Source organism: Ictidomys tridecemlineatus, chromosome 10 (genome assembly GCF_052094955.1).
Source record: "Ictidomys tridecemlineatus isolate mIctTri1 chromosome 10, mIctTri1.hap1, whole genome shotgun sequence".
NCBI lineage: Eukaryota > Metazoa > Chordata > Mammalia > Rodentia > Sciuridae > Ictidomys > Ictidomys tridecemlineatus.
Window position 1 is genome coordinate 137259093 of NC_135486.1, and position 15273 is coordinate 137274365.

Here is a 15273-nt window from a genome sequence, read left to right on the forward strand (position 1 = left end):
TCGAACCCGGGTCGCACGCATGCCAGGTGAGCGCGCTACCGCTTGAGCCACACCCCCAGCCCTAATTTTTTTTTTTTTTTAATTTTGAATCAGGGACTCACTTAATAGCCCAAGTTGGCCTCAAACTTGTGATCCTCCTACCTCACCCTCCCAGGTTTCTGAGATTACAGTTGTGTGCTACCATACCAGGCTCCTCAGAGGATCTTGGAAAAAGGCTCGACATCCTAATTCCTAGATGACAGAAAGGTAGATGTGATCATGACAGATGTGTTTCTCTTTTTTTTAATTTATTTTTTCAGTGCTATGAATTGAACCCAGGACTTCATATGTGCTAGGCAAGCACTCTAGGCCTGAGCTATATCCCCAGCCCAAGAAAGAGCATTTAATATTTATTTTTTTTTTTTAGTTTTCGGTGGACACCACATACAAATAATGTAGCTCAAGCGGTAGCGCGCTCGCCTGGCATGCGTGCGGCCCGGGTTCGATCCTCAGCTCCACATACCAACAAAGATGTTGTGTCCGCCCAGAACTAAAAAATAAATATTAAAAATTCTCTCTCTCTCTCTCTCTCTCTCTCTCTCTCTCTCCTCTCTCACTCTCTCTTTTAAAAAAATGCTCTTTCTCTCTTAAAAAAATTGAAAAAAAGAATTTTTTTAGTTGTAGATGGACATAATAGCTCTATCTTATTTATTTGTTTTTTATGTGATGCTGAGGATCGAACCCAATGCCTCACACATGCTAGATGACAGAAAGGTAGATGTGATCTTTCTGTCATCTAGCATGTGTGAGGCATGGGTCTTGCAGAAGCTCATGCAGAAGCCCTGTTCATTCTCTGTAGGGGTGAACAAGTGCTCTACCACTCAGCCCCAGCCCCAGCCCCAGCCCAGAAACAGATTCTTTATTAAATGTTTATATATATATATATATACACACACACACACACATATATATGTGTATGTGTGTGTGTCTATATATATCTTTATTTTGTTCATTTAGTTTTGTATGGTTCTGAGGATCAAACCCACTACCTCACAGGTGCACTCGACCACTGAGTTACACCTCCAACCTCAAAAAGAACAGATTCTTTTTTAAAAATTAATTAATTAATTTTACAGTAGAATCCTTTTTTTTTTTTTTTTTTTTGGTACTGGGGATTGAACTCAGGGCTTTGTGCATGTGAGGCAAGCACTCTACCAACTGATCTATATCCCCAGCCCCTAGAATGCATTTTTTTATAAATATTTTCCTTAATTGTAGATGGGCACAATGACTTTATTTATTTATTTTTATGTGGTACTGAGGATCAAACCCAGTGCCTCACACGTATTAGGCGGGTGCTCTACCACTGAGTCTCAACCACAGCCCAAAGAACAGATTCTTAATCCACACACACATGAACAACCTAGGAATCAAACCCAGGTCCTTGCCCATGCTAGGCAAATGCTTTACCAGTCAGCTTCACTCAAGCTCCTATCCAGAATTTTTTATGAGCAAGTAGATCAAATGTGGAAGGAACAGGTAATTGTAACTTTATTTATAGTCCAAGAGAACAAAGGATCACATCTCAGTGTCTTTTATGCATATGTATGCATAAATATAAAAAATATTTATTAGCATGAATTTGATACCTGAAATTTTTGATACTGGAAAAAGCACAGAAAAATAAACTCCTATTCCAGTGATCTTTAGCCACAGAACCCTTGCTTCAAAAAAACCCCAAAATGGGGCTGGGGATGTGGCTCAAGCGGTAGCGCGCACTCATCTGGCGTGCGTGCGGCCCGGGTTCGATCCTCAGCACCACAAACAAAGATGTTGTGTCCGCCGAAAACTAAAAAAAAAATAAATAAATATTAAAAATTCTCTCTCTCTCTCTCTCTCTCTCTCTCTCTCTCTCTCTCTCTCTCTCTCTCTCTCTCCATCACTCTCTCTTAAAAAAAAAAAAAAAAAAAAAAAAAAACAAAAAACAACCCCAAAAGAGAATACCTGAACAGTGCTGTGTAGACTGAATAAGGGACCCAAGAATCCATCCAGGTCATAATCCCCAGAACAAGGGCACATTCCTCTAAATGGCAAAAGGGACTTTGCAGAACTGAAACAGAGAGGCTATTCTGGAGTACCAGGTGGGTCCTAAATAAGGGAATCTGAGAGAGATTTGAGAAAAGAAGGAAAAGGCCTGGTGACAGTGGAAACAGATTGCAGTACTGTGGTGACAAGCCAAGGGAAGCTGGAAGCTGCAAGTGGGGAGGAGCAGATTCTCCCAGGAACCCTGCCCACCCCTTGACTGTGGCCCTGAATGACTGTTGGCACTTCTGTCCCCCTGACAGCAAGGGAATAAATGTAGGTTGTTTTGTGCCACAGTGATTGTTGTAAGTTGTTACAGTAGCAATAGGAAACTATAGACACTGTCACCAAATCTAATGATGATGATTCCTGAATAATGGAGCTGGGCTCTCAACCTCATCTTGTGTTGTTGATTTGCCCACCAAAGTCATAAGTTGTTTGTAGCTGGGTGCAGTGGCCTGTAATCCCAGCCACGTGGGAGGCTGAGGCAGGAAGATTGCAAGTTGCAGGCCAACCTGGGCAACTTAGTAAGACCCTGTCTCAAAATAAAAGATTAAAAAAAATCTGGGGATGTGACTCCATGGTAGAGTGGCCCTGGGTTCAATCCCCAGTACTCACACTCATAAATCATAAATTGATTTTATAATTAAGAAAGAAGAATAAACACAAATGAAGCAGTTGGCCCAGTCCAGAGCAGCAGCAATCAGTGACTCTTATGATTATACAGGGGTCTGTTTTAAGCCAACATCTATACCTGCTATGAGGCCAAATAAGTCCTTCAGAGGCTATGAGAGCCTGGAACCGTGAGCCCCACACTCGGCCTCCTGCAATAGACAAGAGGATCCTGCCAGGAGATGGAAGCCAGTACTGCTGAGACCCAGCCCCTAGCCACCAAAATCTGCAGGGGGTGAACAGGGCTTCTGCATGTGGCCATATCTGCAAGGGAGTGGCTCTCTGCTTTGGCATCACTTGGAAGGATGGACACCTACCTGTTACCATTTGCCCACAGGGTATCAGAGCCACCAAGATGAGTGGGCAGCTGCAGGGAGGTGTCCTTTTAGCAGCATGACACTTGTGTGGCCCCTGCATGCCTCTGGGACCAGCATACCTCTGACATCATCTTCTTTCTGGGGTGACTCAGTCCTCTCTCTCTCTCAAGTGGAAGTCACATTCATGCTGTTGCAGTGCCAGTGACGTCTCCATAGCAACATTCACACGGATGTCATAGAACATAAGGTACTTGAGCTAGAAGGGCCTTCTGAGATCAGCTTTGCCTGCCCCCACACTTCACAGAATGGGGAGCAGGCTCAGAAGGAGGATACCACGTGCCAAGGTCACACAGCAAGCCAGGGGCCCAGGGGGGGGGGCGCTGCTCTTCAGGTACTGTTCCACAGGACTGTCTTTTGGGGAAGTGCTCTAGGGGAACAAGGTTTGGGGACTTTGCTACTATTCCTGCTTGCTACAGGACTCTGAAGTTCAGTCTGTCTGCTGCTCAGTCAGAGAGCTGTCCCTTTAGTACCTGGGGAGGGGTAGCAACAGGCAGTAAGGTGTCTGTTCTCAGGAAATTCACAGGTTAAGTGCAGAGGCAGTGCAGCCCCCAGGGAACCACTGCAGAACATCTGGGGAGCAAGAAGTACAGGAGAAGGAGCCAGGGAAGAACAAACCCCAGCAGAGCCTGGAAAGTCAAGGAGATGCTCGTTCCTGCTGGTGCCTCTTCTCCCAGCACAAGGGTCAGCCAAAGGACCTAGCTCTGTGGGTAGGCAGAAAGCAGGGGTGAAGCTGGAGGGCTTGGAAAATGGGGCCACTAAGAAAAATTGCCTGGACCCAGACCAGGAGTCCCAGGAAGTTGTCATGGATGGCGATTCATGACACTTGTTATTCTAGGACAAGGTGCTCAGACACACAGAAAGACAAGTCAGAGGGCACAGTGTGGGTGACTAGGAGTCTGAGTTATCAGGGTGGCAGGAGTGAGGATCCAGGAGTGAGGCCTCAGGAAGTTAGAACATGGACATGGGAAAGGTGGATGTTGATACCCTTTCCAGGGACACATGGTCTTCACTTCCCCCCCTGTAGCTCAGCTCCAGACCCTGCCTCAGGGGCTCATCCTGGCCTGCGGGGCTCTTCTCTCCAGTTCTGAAGATCCTGGGGATCTGGGCATCTCCAGGTCTGGCCAAGGCCACCCTACCCTCCCTACCTTTTCCATGAAGATGGCCCCTTCTCTTACTTGTGATGGCAGTCTACTCTAGTTATTTATGTATTTATTTTTGGCACTTGGGATTGAACCCAGGGACTCTATCACTGAGCTAAACCCCAGACCTTTTTATTTTGAAACAGGGTCTTACTAAGTTGCTGAGGCTGGCCTCCAATTTGCAATCCTGCCTCAGCCTCCCAAGCTACTGGAATTACAGGTGTGCATCACTGCTCCTGGCTTGCTCTAGTTATTTGTTGCTGCATAAAAAACATCCCCCAATAATCTGCAGGATGGGAAGACTCATCTCTTCTCTGTATGATGTCCTCTGAGGCTGGGGCATCTACCACCAAGCTGGCTTCTTCATTTACACAATGAGCAAATGAGTCCCTTTTCACTGGGTTTCTCAGCCGAGTTAATTGAGCTTTCTCCCAGCAGGGCATCCAGGTTCACAGAATGGCTATTCCAGGAGAGAAGAAGCTTTGGGTCCAGAGTCATTCTGCTATGTCTATTGGGCAAAGAAGTCACAACTCTTGCCCAGATTTTAGGGCAAGGGACTTAGACCCTCTCCCTCATTGTGAAATACCAAAGGAACTGTCATCTCTAATTTACCCCAGCAGGCTATCTCTACCTCATGGACTCTGTCATCCTTTCTCACCTCCAGACATGCAGACCTATATCTCCTGGAGTCCTCTCTGTCCCTAGCACCTCTCCCTTGGGCCACTGCAATCCTCCTCAAAACCATCTTCCTGCCTGCCGGCTCCACCATCCATTCCCATTCCTGTGGCAGAGTGTTCTATCTCTGTTGCTGTGCTCAGGATCTATGCATGGCTCCCTACTTCCCTTTGAACAATTTCCAAGCTCCTAGGCATAATTTTAAAATTTCCCTTACAATCTGGCCTCTCTTACCTTACCAATGTCCATCTACTGGCATTCAACCTGGGCATATGCACGCCCTCCTCCTGGTGAGTTTAATCTGTCCTCTCTCCACTTGAACATCTGCTGCACCTTCAAAAGCCAGTGCAAATTCCCTCTCCTCAAAGCCTTGCTCTTACTACATGATCACACCAGTCTTTCTCTCATTGCCCACTGATACACATCCTGTCTTAAGTTCTTGTTAGCAATGAGATGTCCTCCTGAAGTTAGACCCCTGTTTCTAATTCACATTTCTTTTACCAGTTTAATAACTACTTATGGAAACGAAGAGCCAGCTGCCAGAGATATGGCAGTGACCAAGACAGGCTGTTTCCTATGCCCAGAGAGCTTACATTCCAGAAAGGAAAACAGATGGTAAACAGAAGAGTCAAGAGACATAATGATCAAAGATTAGAAGGAGTGCTGAGAGGCTGAGAGTGGGACTCTGATGCAGGCACCTAGAGCTCCCATTTCTCAAGACAAACCAGAAACTTGGATTTTTACATAAATTCTCCTGATTTCCTCTCCTGCTTAAAGCTCCCCTCCTCTGCTGGCCTCCCACTTTCTCTGGCTTGCCTGCCTCCTTCCCTCTCCGCAGGTGCCCGCCCCACCAGCACTGTTCCACCCCCGGATGCCCTACTTGCAGGCCCGCTCCCAGAGCATCCAAACTCCTGTGGTTCCCATGCCCTGGGCATGCTCTGGGTAGTAGCTGGAAGGAAGAGTTAGGATGCACCACCTAAAACACTGGGGCTAGTGGGCTTTGGCTGTTGAGGTCCCCAGCTGAGATCCTAGGCTAATCATCCTGAAGTTGGTCTTTTAGGGGTGGGACACCTGGAGTCCAATACTTTCACTCTAGGCCCACTTCGTAGATCTCTGGCATTGGAAGGTTGGGGGGCAGAAGAGGGAGACAAGGAAAGGAGACCTGAGGACCTCTAATAGTGCTTCTCTGGGTTTGCTCCCCAGCTGAAAGGTCCCTGAGGGGTGAATCTAGGTCAACTCTGTTGTGGGATTTTTTATACTCTCTGGAGTCAGAGTTCCTAATAGCAAATCCTGGTTCTGTTACTTTCTAGGTGACTTTGGACAGCAACCCTTGCTTTTCTGGGCCTTGGTTTCCCCACGTGTACCTTGGGGACCATAGCAGCTCCCATCTCACATACAGTTTTGAAGATGTCACATACCTGGCACATACATGATAGTACTCAATGCTGGGCTGCTTTCCAGGCCTCTGTTGAACAGGTCATTACTAGGCCTTCTCAAGGAATTGCTGCTGGAGAGCATCCCGCCATCTGTATCTTGCCAGACCTCTGAGTTCCAGCTCCCAGAAGCAGCTTATTATTTGTGCTCTGGGCACTGCCAACTAGGAGGGCTCAGGCCTCTAAAGGACCTGGGATCCCAGTGACAGCTGCCATGCCTTGGGGCACAGCTAGGAATACCTCCAGCTTTCAGAGGAGTACTAATAAGCACCTCATCTCAGGGGGACGTCTGCACCCACTATCACCCTCCCTCCAGCTTTGACTGCCTAAGACTCATTCTTGAAACCAGAACACCATGGGTGGGAATCCTGAGACAGAGCTCCAGTCAGCTTAAGTGGGAAGAAGGTGTCAGGCCCTGGAGATGGGTGTGCCAGGACCCAGCTTGGAGTTTGGAGAATCAGCACTGGTCTTCTTCGGGCCAGAACCTTGAATGGGAAGGCCAAGGGGCCAGCCACACCTGGGGGAGGGGCCTTCCTCCTCCCAGACTCAAAGGCAGATCCCCTTGGGAGGGACCCTCAAAGGGCCTTCTGCTGGTGTGACAAAGACTTCCCCGGACCAGATCACCAGGATTCAGCCCAGGAGGCAAAGGTTGTGGCACAGTGCCAACTCAGCTGTGCGCACTATGTCCTGCCTCTGATAACCAGCTGTCAGCTGAGCCCTGAGTGCTCCGGTACAGACAGGTTTGTTTGCTAAGCTTGAGTGTTGGAGCTTCCTGGACCCGCCTGCCCTGGAGAGGATAGAGCAAGGAGGAGCAACGGGCCAGATGGCAGGCATCTATGGCTGAGAAAGGACAGAATCCCAGAGTGTCAACCCTCTGCCCCCAGCACCTTCCTTTCAGGACGCCTCCCTAGTCCCAGGACCTAAGACAAGTCCAGTGAGTGGGTCACTGGGCTGGAGCAGTTGAGGATGGAATGGCGCACAGCGCACAGCGGGATCCCTGTGCTCCCTCACCTGGGCTCCACATCAGCATCCAGGTACCAAGCCGCCCGCGAAGTTGGGTCTCTGGGTCTGAGGTGCAGGACCCAGCAGGGGCTCACCGGCAGCTCAAGCCTAGGGTTGTGTCAGGGTCTCTTGACCCCGCCCCTGGAGAGGCGGTCTCATTTGCATGGCCCCGCCCCAGCAGGCCATTGGCGGCAGCAGCGGGAGGCCGGGCCTGAGTGGCTGCGAGGCCTGTGGGACGGCGGGGGCGGGGCGGGCGACAGGCGCCTGGGATGATGCCGCCACCGCCACCGCCGCTGCCGCCGCGGGACGGGTTCGGGTCTGGGTCGGACTCAGCCGGTGTGGAGAGCGGGACCGCCCCGGTCGTGGCGGCCACTGCGGGAGCGCACTGAACGGCCGCCTGTCATGTCCAGGAAGAAGACCCCCAAGTGCAAGGGGGGCAGCGTGCCCGCTGCCTCCGCTCTGCCTGCTGCCAACGGGCCCCGACCGGTGCGTCCCGGGACTGCGCACCCTGGCCCCGAGGCGCCGCCCAACGGGCCCCCGCAGTTCGGTCGGCCCTCGCTTGGCGGCGGTGGCGACTTCTACGACGTCGCCTTCAAGGTGAGCTAGACACCCTCCCCCAAGCGAGTGCAGCAGGTGGCGTCAGGTCAGAGCCAAGCAGGGAGGGGTCCAGGGTTGGCGGTGCAAGGTCCCGCAGATCCTCCCAGCTGAGCTGGGTGAGTGACACCCCCCAGTTGGCACAGCAGCCCTGAGCATCGCGTGCGCACACATCTGTCAGGCCAGGGTTTGGGGTTCTGAGCAGCTGGCAGGGCCTGCCCAGCCCGATAGGTGAAGAGAGCCCTTCAGGTGCCCCTCCCCAATCTGAGCCCCCACCTGGGTTCAGTTTCATTTCCCATATGCTGCCTTCCCTCACCCCCAGTGACTCGGGTCTCCTTTTTCTGGAAGGGAGGAGATTAGGAAGACGTTTGCCAGCTGGGTGGGGAGACTGAGGCCTCCCCCAAACCAAGGCAGAAGGTGCATAAAATTTGGTGGAGGTAGGCCCCACCAAAACGGGTAGGACCATCTTTGGGTTTTGGAACATTTGGCAGCAGGCTGGGTGGGGGAGGGAGAGGGCCTGATTGTTCTCCCTGTCCACAGACCTGGCCCAGGACCCTCCTCAGTTCAGGATCTAATCTTGGTTTGGCAAATCCCTCTTGAGTCTTGCTGCTGGGATTCCTGTCCTTGTTGGGGTTAGAAGCCCTGCCTCTGAGTCCCCACAGATCTCTCAGAAGGTTCAGCTGCCACCACCCAGGCTCTTGCTCCCTCTCAGATCAAGTATGGTGCCCATGGTGGAAGGGTGGGTAGGATTCTGAATGGAATACTGTCTTCACACTGCCACTGATTGAGATGGGCACTATTCAGAGGGAGAGAGGGGACTGAAACTACCACCAGAGGCAGAAGCTGGAGGTCCAGGCAAGGCCAATGGGGACCATAGCTGCTGCCTCTCCCCAGCCCATGCTGAACCTGCAAGCCTAGACTACCCCTCTCCTTTCCTTCCCCTCACTGCAACCCCTCTCTGGCCAGGTCAGCTCAGGGCAGACCAGAAGTCCCCTCTGGGTGGACCGGCATGCCTCCCCCCAAGGCCTGACACGTTGGACCCTCCTGCCTGTTGTAGGTTATGCTGGTGGGAGACTCAGGCGTGGGGAAGACCTGTCTGCTTGTACGCTTCAAGGATGGTGCTTTCCTGGCAGGCACCTTCATCTCCACTGTGGGCATAGACTTCCGGGTGAGTGGTGACTGATGCTTTGCCAACTGGGAGGGCTCAGGCTTCTAAGGAACCCAGGATCCCAGTGACAGCCCTGGTTCCCCCACATCAGCTGAGTTCTCCCAGAACCAGCAGGCAGTTGGTTCTGTCTTCTCCATGCTATCCAGGGGCTTAGGAGGTGGGCATTCCCAGTGAGGATGATTGTGACCAAGATGTCTTAGCCACCAAGCATCCAATGCCTGAAGAAGTGTTTGCATCTAATTGAAGCAGAGACAGTTCCCCTGTGCCAGCGGCTGACACTGCCCTGGTGCCATATCCTGTGCCCCACAGTGGCAGCAGTGGGAAGGAACTTGATCCATGTCCCTCAGGAGTCAGTGTTGCCGCCCCACTGTACAAGAGGGTGCCCAAGGATATGAGAGGTGCTGGGCACTTGCCCAGGCCCTGCAAGTTAGGTGACTGTGGTGCAGCCTGGGAGATGTTCACAGGGCTTATTTAGGGGAGAAGCTCCTGCCTTTGAGTATGGGAATCTTCCAACATACCAAGCAGGGATCTGTGGGTTCCAGCATTACAGCCCCACCTCTGCCCACCAGTCAGAATCCACGTGCTGAGGTGCTGGCTTGTTCTTGACAAATCCTGAATTTGCATTTTTCTCACCCTTTAATTAGACCTACTTGGCAAGAGGCTGAGAGGGAGGCCCATTATGGGGGCAGGAAAGGGGGCTTCCTCTAGTCTGGAGAGTTGTGTTCTATCCAGATTGTGTGGGAGTGAAGGGCTGAGGTGCTAAAAGGGGTAGACAGTGCTGTGGGCAGGTGGTCCTTTGCCCATCCTGGCCTCCCTCCCCCTCCACTCTTGCCTCTGAGGCAGTGAGGGAAGTGAGGCCATTTGGTTGGTGTCCCTGTTCAGGGTGCCAGGGAAGGCTAGGTATTCTCCTCAGCACAGCAGATGGCCAAGCCTGGTTCCCTGGAGACCCAGAAGCACCCTGACAGCAGGGAGGAAGTGGTACCAGCTACCAGGGACTCAGCTTGTGGTTAGCCCTCTTCGTGGCCTGGGGTGGGGCCACTTGTATCCTCAAGTCCTGAACTGGGAAGGCCCAGCTGGGGAGCACTGACAGCCATACACACACTGGTACCTACTATATACCAGACACAGTTCTAGGCTCTGTGGTTACAGCACTGGGCCAAACAGGAAGAGCTAGAGTCCCAGTGTGGAAAAAAAAATTTTTTTCCTTTTTCAGTACTAGGGATTCAACCCACCACTGAGCTATATCACCAATCCCAGCCCTTTTAGTTTTATTTTGAAGCCAGGTATTGTGGCACATACCTATAATCCCATCAACTCAAAGACTGAGACAGGAGGATCAAAAGTTTGAGGCAACTCAGTGAGACCCTGTCTCAAAATAAAATAGGGCTGAGGATGTAGCCCAATGGTAGAGCACTCCTGGGTTTAATCCTCAGTACGCACTTGCACATACAGGGTCTCATTGAGCTGCCCAGTTTGGGATTTGAACTTTCAATCCTCCTGCCTCAATCTTCTGAGTACCTGATTACAAGATCATGCCCAGCTGGGAGAGGCTTAAAAACAAACAAAACTAATTCTTTATCTGGGCTAAACGTGGTTCTCAGTGCACATATAGAACAGCTCATTAAGTTATAGGAGCAACTATGAGACGGGCACCCTGCCTATCTCCATCCGCAGATAGGAAAACTGAGGCACAATAACAGGCTTGGGATCACACCACAGATGACTTCAGATACATCAGTATGAGTGGCTCTAAGCAAAAGCAGGGTGTCCAGAGCACTCTTCAGAGAGCAGGGGACAGGCTGCATTTGAAAATGGTTCAGGGAAATCTGTGCAGACCTCAGGAGGCTGGCAGCTAAGGATGGGCTATGAGAGGGGAAGAGGGAGCAATGGGACCCCTCTGGGGGCTGAGGCAGGGGCCTTCCAGGTCAGTGGAGGTGGTAGGCAAAAAGAAACTTGACCTAAAAGTGGACACAGCTGGCCATGGATGGTGGCAACCAGCAAGCTCATCAGGGCAGCCATCTGAACAGAAGGTGGGGGGCTCTGTCAGGAGGAGGCAGGAAGCACATGGGCCTAAACATGGCCTTTAGGAAAAGTATCAGGAGATGTGTGGGGGTGGGCAAGGCTCAAGAATGACTTAAGGACTTAGCAAGAGGCAGGACAGGGGAACTTTATCCTCCCCAATAGTGAACCTGGGCTCAGCCTTGGCTTGCACTGCCCACCCCCACCCCCACCCCCACCCCCTGGCACCTCACCCTAGGAAGCCCCAGGCCAGAGAGTGGCACTGGGCTGATTCTGTTTCAGAACAAAGTTCTGGACGTGGATGGAGTGAAGGTGAAGCTGCAGGTAAGTTGACCAGGGAGGGGCAAGTTGGGGGAAGGGGATACCAGGAAGGAGCTAGACAGCATGACCAGTACCTGTTGACACAGATCTGGGACACAGCTGGCCAGGAGCGGTTCCGCAGTGTCACTCATGCCTACTACCGAGATGCTCATGGTGAGTCTTTGGACCAGGGACCAACCTCCTGGTAATTGGGATGTGGTCTATAGGTGACCAGCTCAGAGGGTCTAAGAGGGCCAGTGGGACAGCAGTTCAGGGTGTGATGCTCTTACCTGTGGTGACTTGGGAACAGGGAGCCACTGGGCTCCAGGGATTTCCTCACTGTCATTTGTCCCCAGCACTACTACTACTCTATGATGTCACCAACAAGGCCTCCTTTGACAACATCCAGGTCAGTGGCCTCTTCCTGGTGGGAGGCATGGGCCATGCCATGGAATCCCCTAGAATTTTGAGGACCCTAACAGGGAGGGGAAGTGACAAGCCTCTCCAGGGCTCAAGGTAGCCCAGGTTGAGTATGAGCTAAAATGGGCTTGGGTGACATTCAGCTCTGTCAGCAGGACTCCCTGGATAAGGCACTTGTAAGGTGGGCACCTCTGCCCAACACATGGGAGCTTTTTGGAAACGGGCAATCTACAAGGTGTGGCCTGGAGGGGCCAAGTTTCCAAAAGGGTAAGGTGTGCAAGGAGCACCAGCCCCCAGCTCTCCCCACAGGCTTGGCTGACAGAGATCCAGGAGTATGCCCAGCACAACGTGGTGCTCATGCTGCTGGGGAACAAGGTGGGCAGACTGCCCTCTACAGCCTATAAGGCAAGGCAGGTGATGGGGGAGGGTGGCCAAGCCATGGGCCCTATCACCCAAAACCCTGTGCCTGGGCCAGGTGGACTCCGCTCATGAACGTGTGGTGAAAAGGGAGGATGGGGAGAAGCTGGCCAAGGTGAGTCAGGGCAGGGTGGGCAATGAGGGTACCCCGAAGCTGGGGAGCCTGGGTTGTCCCCACCAGGCCACCACCGAGCTGGCAGCAGTTGTTTGCAGGAATATGGGTTGCCCTTCATGGAGACCAGTGCCAAGTCAGGCCTCAATGTGGACTTGGCCTTCACAGCCATAGCAAAGTAAGTCCTGGCAGTGAACAAAGAACCCCCAAACCCAAGGTGTGAATCCCCTTGCCGGGGGTGTAAGAGGCCACCTTGTTCCATGTCACCACTGTTCTGCAGGGAGCTGAAACAGCGCTCCACGAAGGCTTCCAGCGAGCCCCGCTTCCGGCTGCACGAGTATGTTAAAAATGAGGGTCAAGGGTCTTCCTGCTGCCGATCCTGAACCTAGCTGAGCTCAATTCCACTCTGGAGGAAGCAGCACAGACCTGGAAGGCTGGACAGAGGATTTTCAGGCCCTTTTGACTTCACACAGTGGCCATCCCAGTGGTGTCCATTTCCAGGACTCCCATCCAAGCCTCACTCCTTCCTTGTTTAAGCTGTAGTCATCAATCTTCAGTCCCAACATGCAGGCTTCAAAGCCATCACAGAAAAGCGAAGGTCTTGAGCCCAGGAGGGGGCGCCCAGCAAATGTACTAACAAGATGAAGGGCTTTGCTGCCCTCTCCCGGGCACTCCCAGTGTGCCACAGGCCAGCATATACATTACAGTAACTGACCTTAGAAAATTCATGTCTTCAGCCAGACACTGTTTAGGCAGGAATCCCCACACTTGGGACAGAGGGCTTCACTGATAACAACATCCTGTATTTGTGTGCCCTAAGGTCCAGAGCCACCCACTCCCAGCTAGGAAGCTCTGGTTCACCAAATGGATCCTCTCATGTGACCCTGGAGGACACCAAAGCTGTGATTTTTAATACAGGGAACAGCATATGGGAAATCACAGTAGTGTCAGTAAATAGGACCAATAGCCCTAACCTACTGACCAGGGTACCAACTTGGCAGGTCAGGGCACCTGCTCACAACTAAAGCCTGTGGTTGCCAAGCTCTCTCCATCTTACATGAAGTTATCAAACCAGTCTTTTGATTGTGAGCCTGTCTTTTTTTCCAGTCCTAGTAAATAAAGATGTGTTTTTCTGGAATTTGTCACATCTGTTCAAAGACATTGACTTCTAGACAGATTCTATAGTAAGGCCCAGACATCTGTACTAAGTAGGTTAAGTTCCCTACAATTCATGTCTGCTTGAAAGCTCAATGCTCTTCAGGGATCACTCTAAAAGCTGGGTGATCAGTGTCAACTTTCGTCCATAAGACCCACTAATCAAAAATGTGGTGGGCTGCCGTAATAGCTCAGTCAGTAGAGCACTGGCCTAGCCTAGCATGCATGAGGCACTGGGTTTGATCCTCGGTATCACATAAAGTTGTTTGTCTAAAAAAAAAAAAAAAAAAAAGCGGTGCCTAATGACCTGTTATCTAAGGAGAGCTTCCAGACCTAACCTGAGGCAAACATATAAAAAAAAAATCTTTTTTTGGATAACAAATAAAAGTGAAGGCACTTCAAAGAGATGCCAAGTCATTAGTAAGGAATTCCCATATTCAAGCCTCTCCTCTTTCCAGATTGCTTGAGGACTGAAATATGAAAGAGAATACAAAAAGAAAAAGAAACAGACTTCAATAAAGGATCATCAATGCTTTATTAAGCAGCCAAGGGGCACATTTTCAAGAATAAACGGTGACGGGCTATGACAAGAGTGAGTTGCAGGGCCACATCATGGGAGTTTGTCAGTTACTTTTGGCGGGCAGGGGAAATTGCCAATGGTCAGAGCCCTTGGTTCCCTTTTTCCCTGAGGGTTTTTTAAGTTTCCATTTTCTTCAAGGACAAGTGACTCCTTTAGAGTACCAACAGCATATGAAAATTGAAAAGCCAAGGTTTGCCGTCGGAGAGTGACACATACACACGGATAGATGTGGCAAAAGGTGCATCTATTGAAGGTTGGTACTGGCTTATATAGAAAATGAAAGCCAGTTGTCTCAAAGCAGGAAGCCCCCTGAGGCCAATCAAATAAAGGTCAGGTCAACACATATGGTACATGTGTATTCACTCAGCATGGGGTCCAAGTGGAGCAGGAGCTGAGCACGGAAGAAGGGCAGACCAACTGGGGAATTTTCAAAACAACCTATTGCCTACCTATTGCCTGCCCATTGGCAATGTGCCCGCCGCCATGTTAAGAGCCTGGGGAACTCTTAGGGGACTCCCAACATTCCCCCCTCTTTGTTATTGCATGGAAAGGGATGCCTATTTATTCTGACTACTTCCTGCTGAGCAGGGGAAGGGGACTGAAGGAGGGAAGTCAGGAGCCCCCATAGGAGGGCAGCAAGAATTGGTATAAGGTCGGGTGGGATGTCACAGAAAGTCCCCTGCAGCCAAAGATCCATTATCATCTTGATCCAGTCAACGTAAGTCTCCATGGGTGACTACAAGCCAGGCATCATCGGATATTGCTCTTAAAAAGGTGTCCCAGGAGTTTGTGATGAGTCTTTCAACATTGGGTGGGACGTTCCCTGGAAGAGGTGGCTGGTTCATCAGTGGCCAGGAGCTGATAATTTCTACAGAAGCTGGTTAGTTTGGTTAGAGATTTTACCTACTTGAGTCTGAAAAAACTTTACAATATATGGTAGAAACAGACACATCAGAAGAATTATACATAGTGGTCCAAGGATAGGCCATACTCATGTAAGAAGAGGAGTGGCCATTAAGGAAGAGAAAAGGTTTTGGTTTACTGGGGTCCTTAGGGTGGCTGCTAGGTTAGTGAGCTTAATAATATTGCTTTCCACAAGCCCTGATTCATTTATGTAATAACAGCATTCTTCCCTGAGGAAAAGACAGG

At 50.9% G+C, this 15273-nt stretch overlaps 1 protein-coding gene and 1 long non-coding RNA gene across 8 annotated transcripts; one reads left to right on the forward strand and one right to left on the reverse strand.

Moving 5' to 3' along the window:
• Nucleotides 1–1545: 1545 nt before the first annotated feature.
• Nucleotides 1546–7504, reverse strand: LOC144367562 (uncharacterized). Its single transcript, XR_013427073.1, has 3 exons — nt 7369–7504; nt 2816–2885; nt 1546–1828 (listed from the first exon to the last, which is right to left on the reverse strand). It is a non-coding gene; the product is annotated as an uncharacterized LOC144367562 (long non-coding RNA).
• Nucleotides 7505–7570: 66 nt separating this feature from the next.
• Nucleotides 7571–13527, forward strand: Rab26 (RAB26, member RAS oncogene family). 7 transcript variants are annotated; one of them, XR_005730522.2, is made up of 9 exons: nt 7571–7956; nt 9011–9121; nt 11423–11464; nt 11548–11614; nt 11797–11849; nt 12016–12235; nt 12336–12392; nt 12491–12567; nt 12670–12729. XR_005730522.2 is itself a non-coding variant. In XM_021734935.3 (9 exons), the coding sequence occupies exons 1-9, from the start codon at nt 7762–7764 to the stop codon at nt 12733–12735; spliced, it is 744 nt and encodes a 247-aa protein (XP_021590610.1). In that variant the 5' UTR covers nt 7574–7761; the 3' UTR covers nt 12736–13527. The 7 variants fall into 7 exon arrangements, 6 of the variants coding, with proteins under 6 accessions (XP_040133350.1, XP_077880592.1, XP_040133351.1 ...); XM_021734935.3 differs by having other exon boundaries at nt 7574–7956; nt 12170–12235; nt 12481–12567; nt 12670–13527; XM_005337801.5 differs by having other exon boundaries at nt 7575–7956; nt 12170–12235; nt 12670–13527.
• The last annotated feature ends 1746 nt before the right edge of the window (nt 13528–15273 follow it).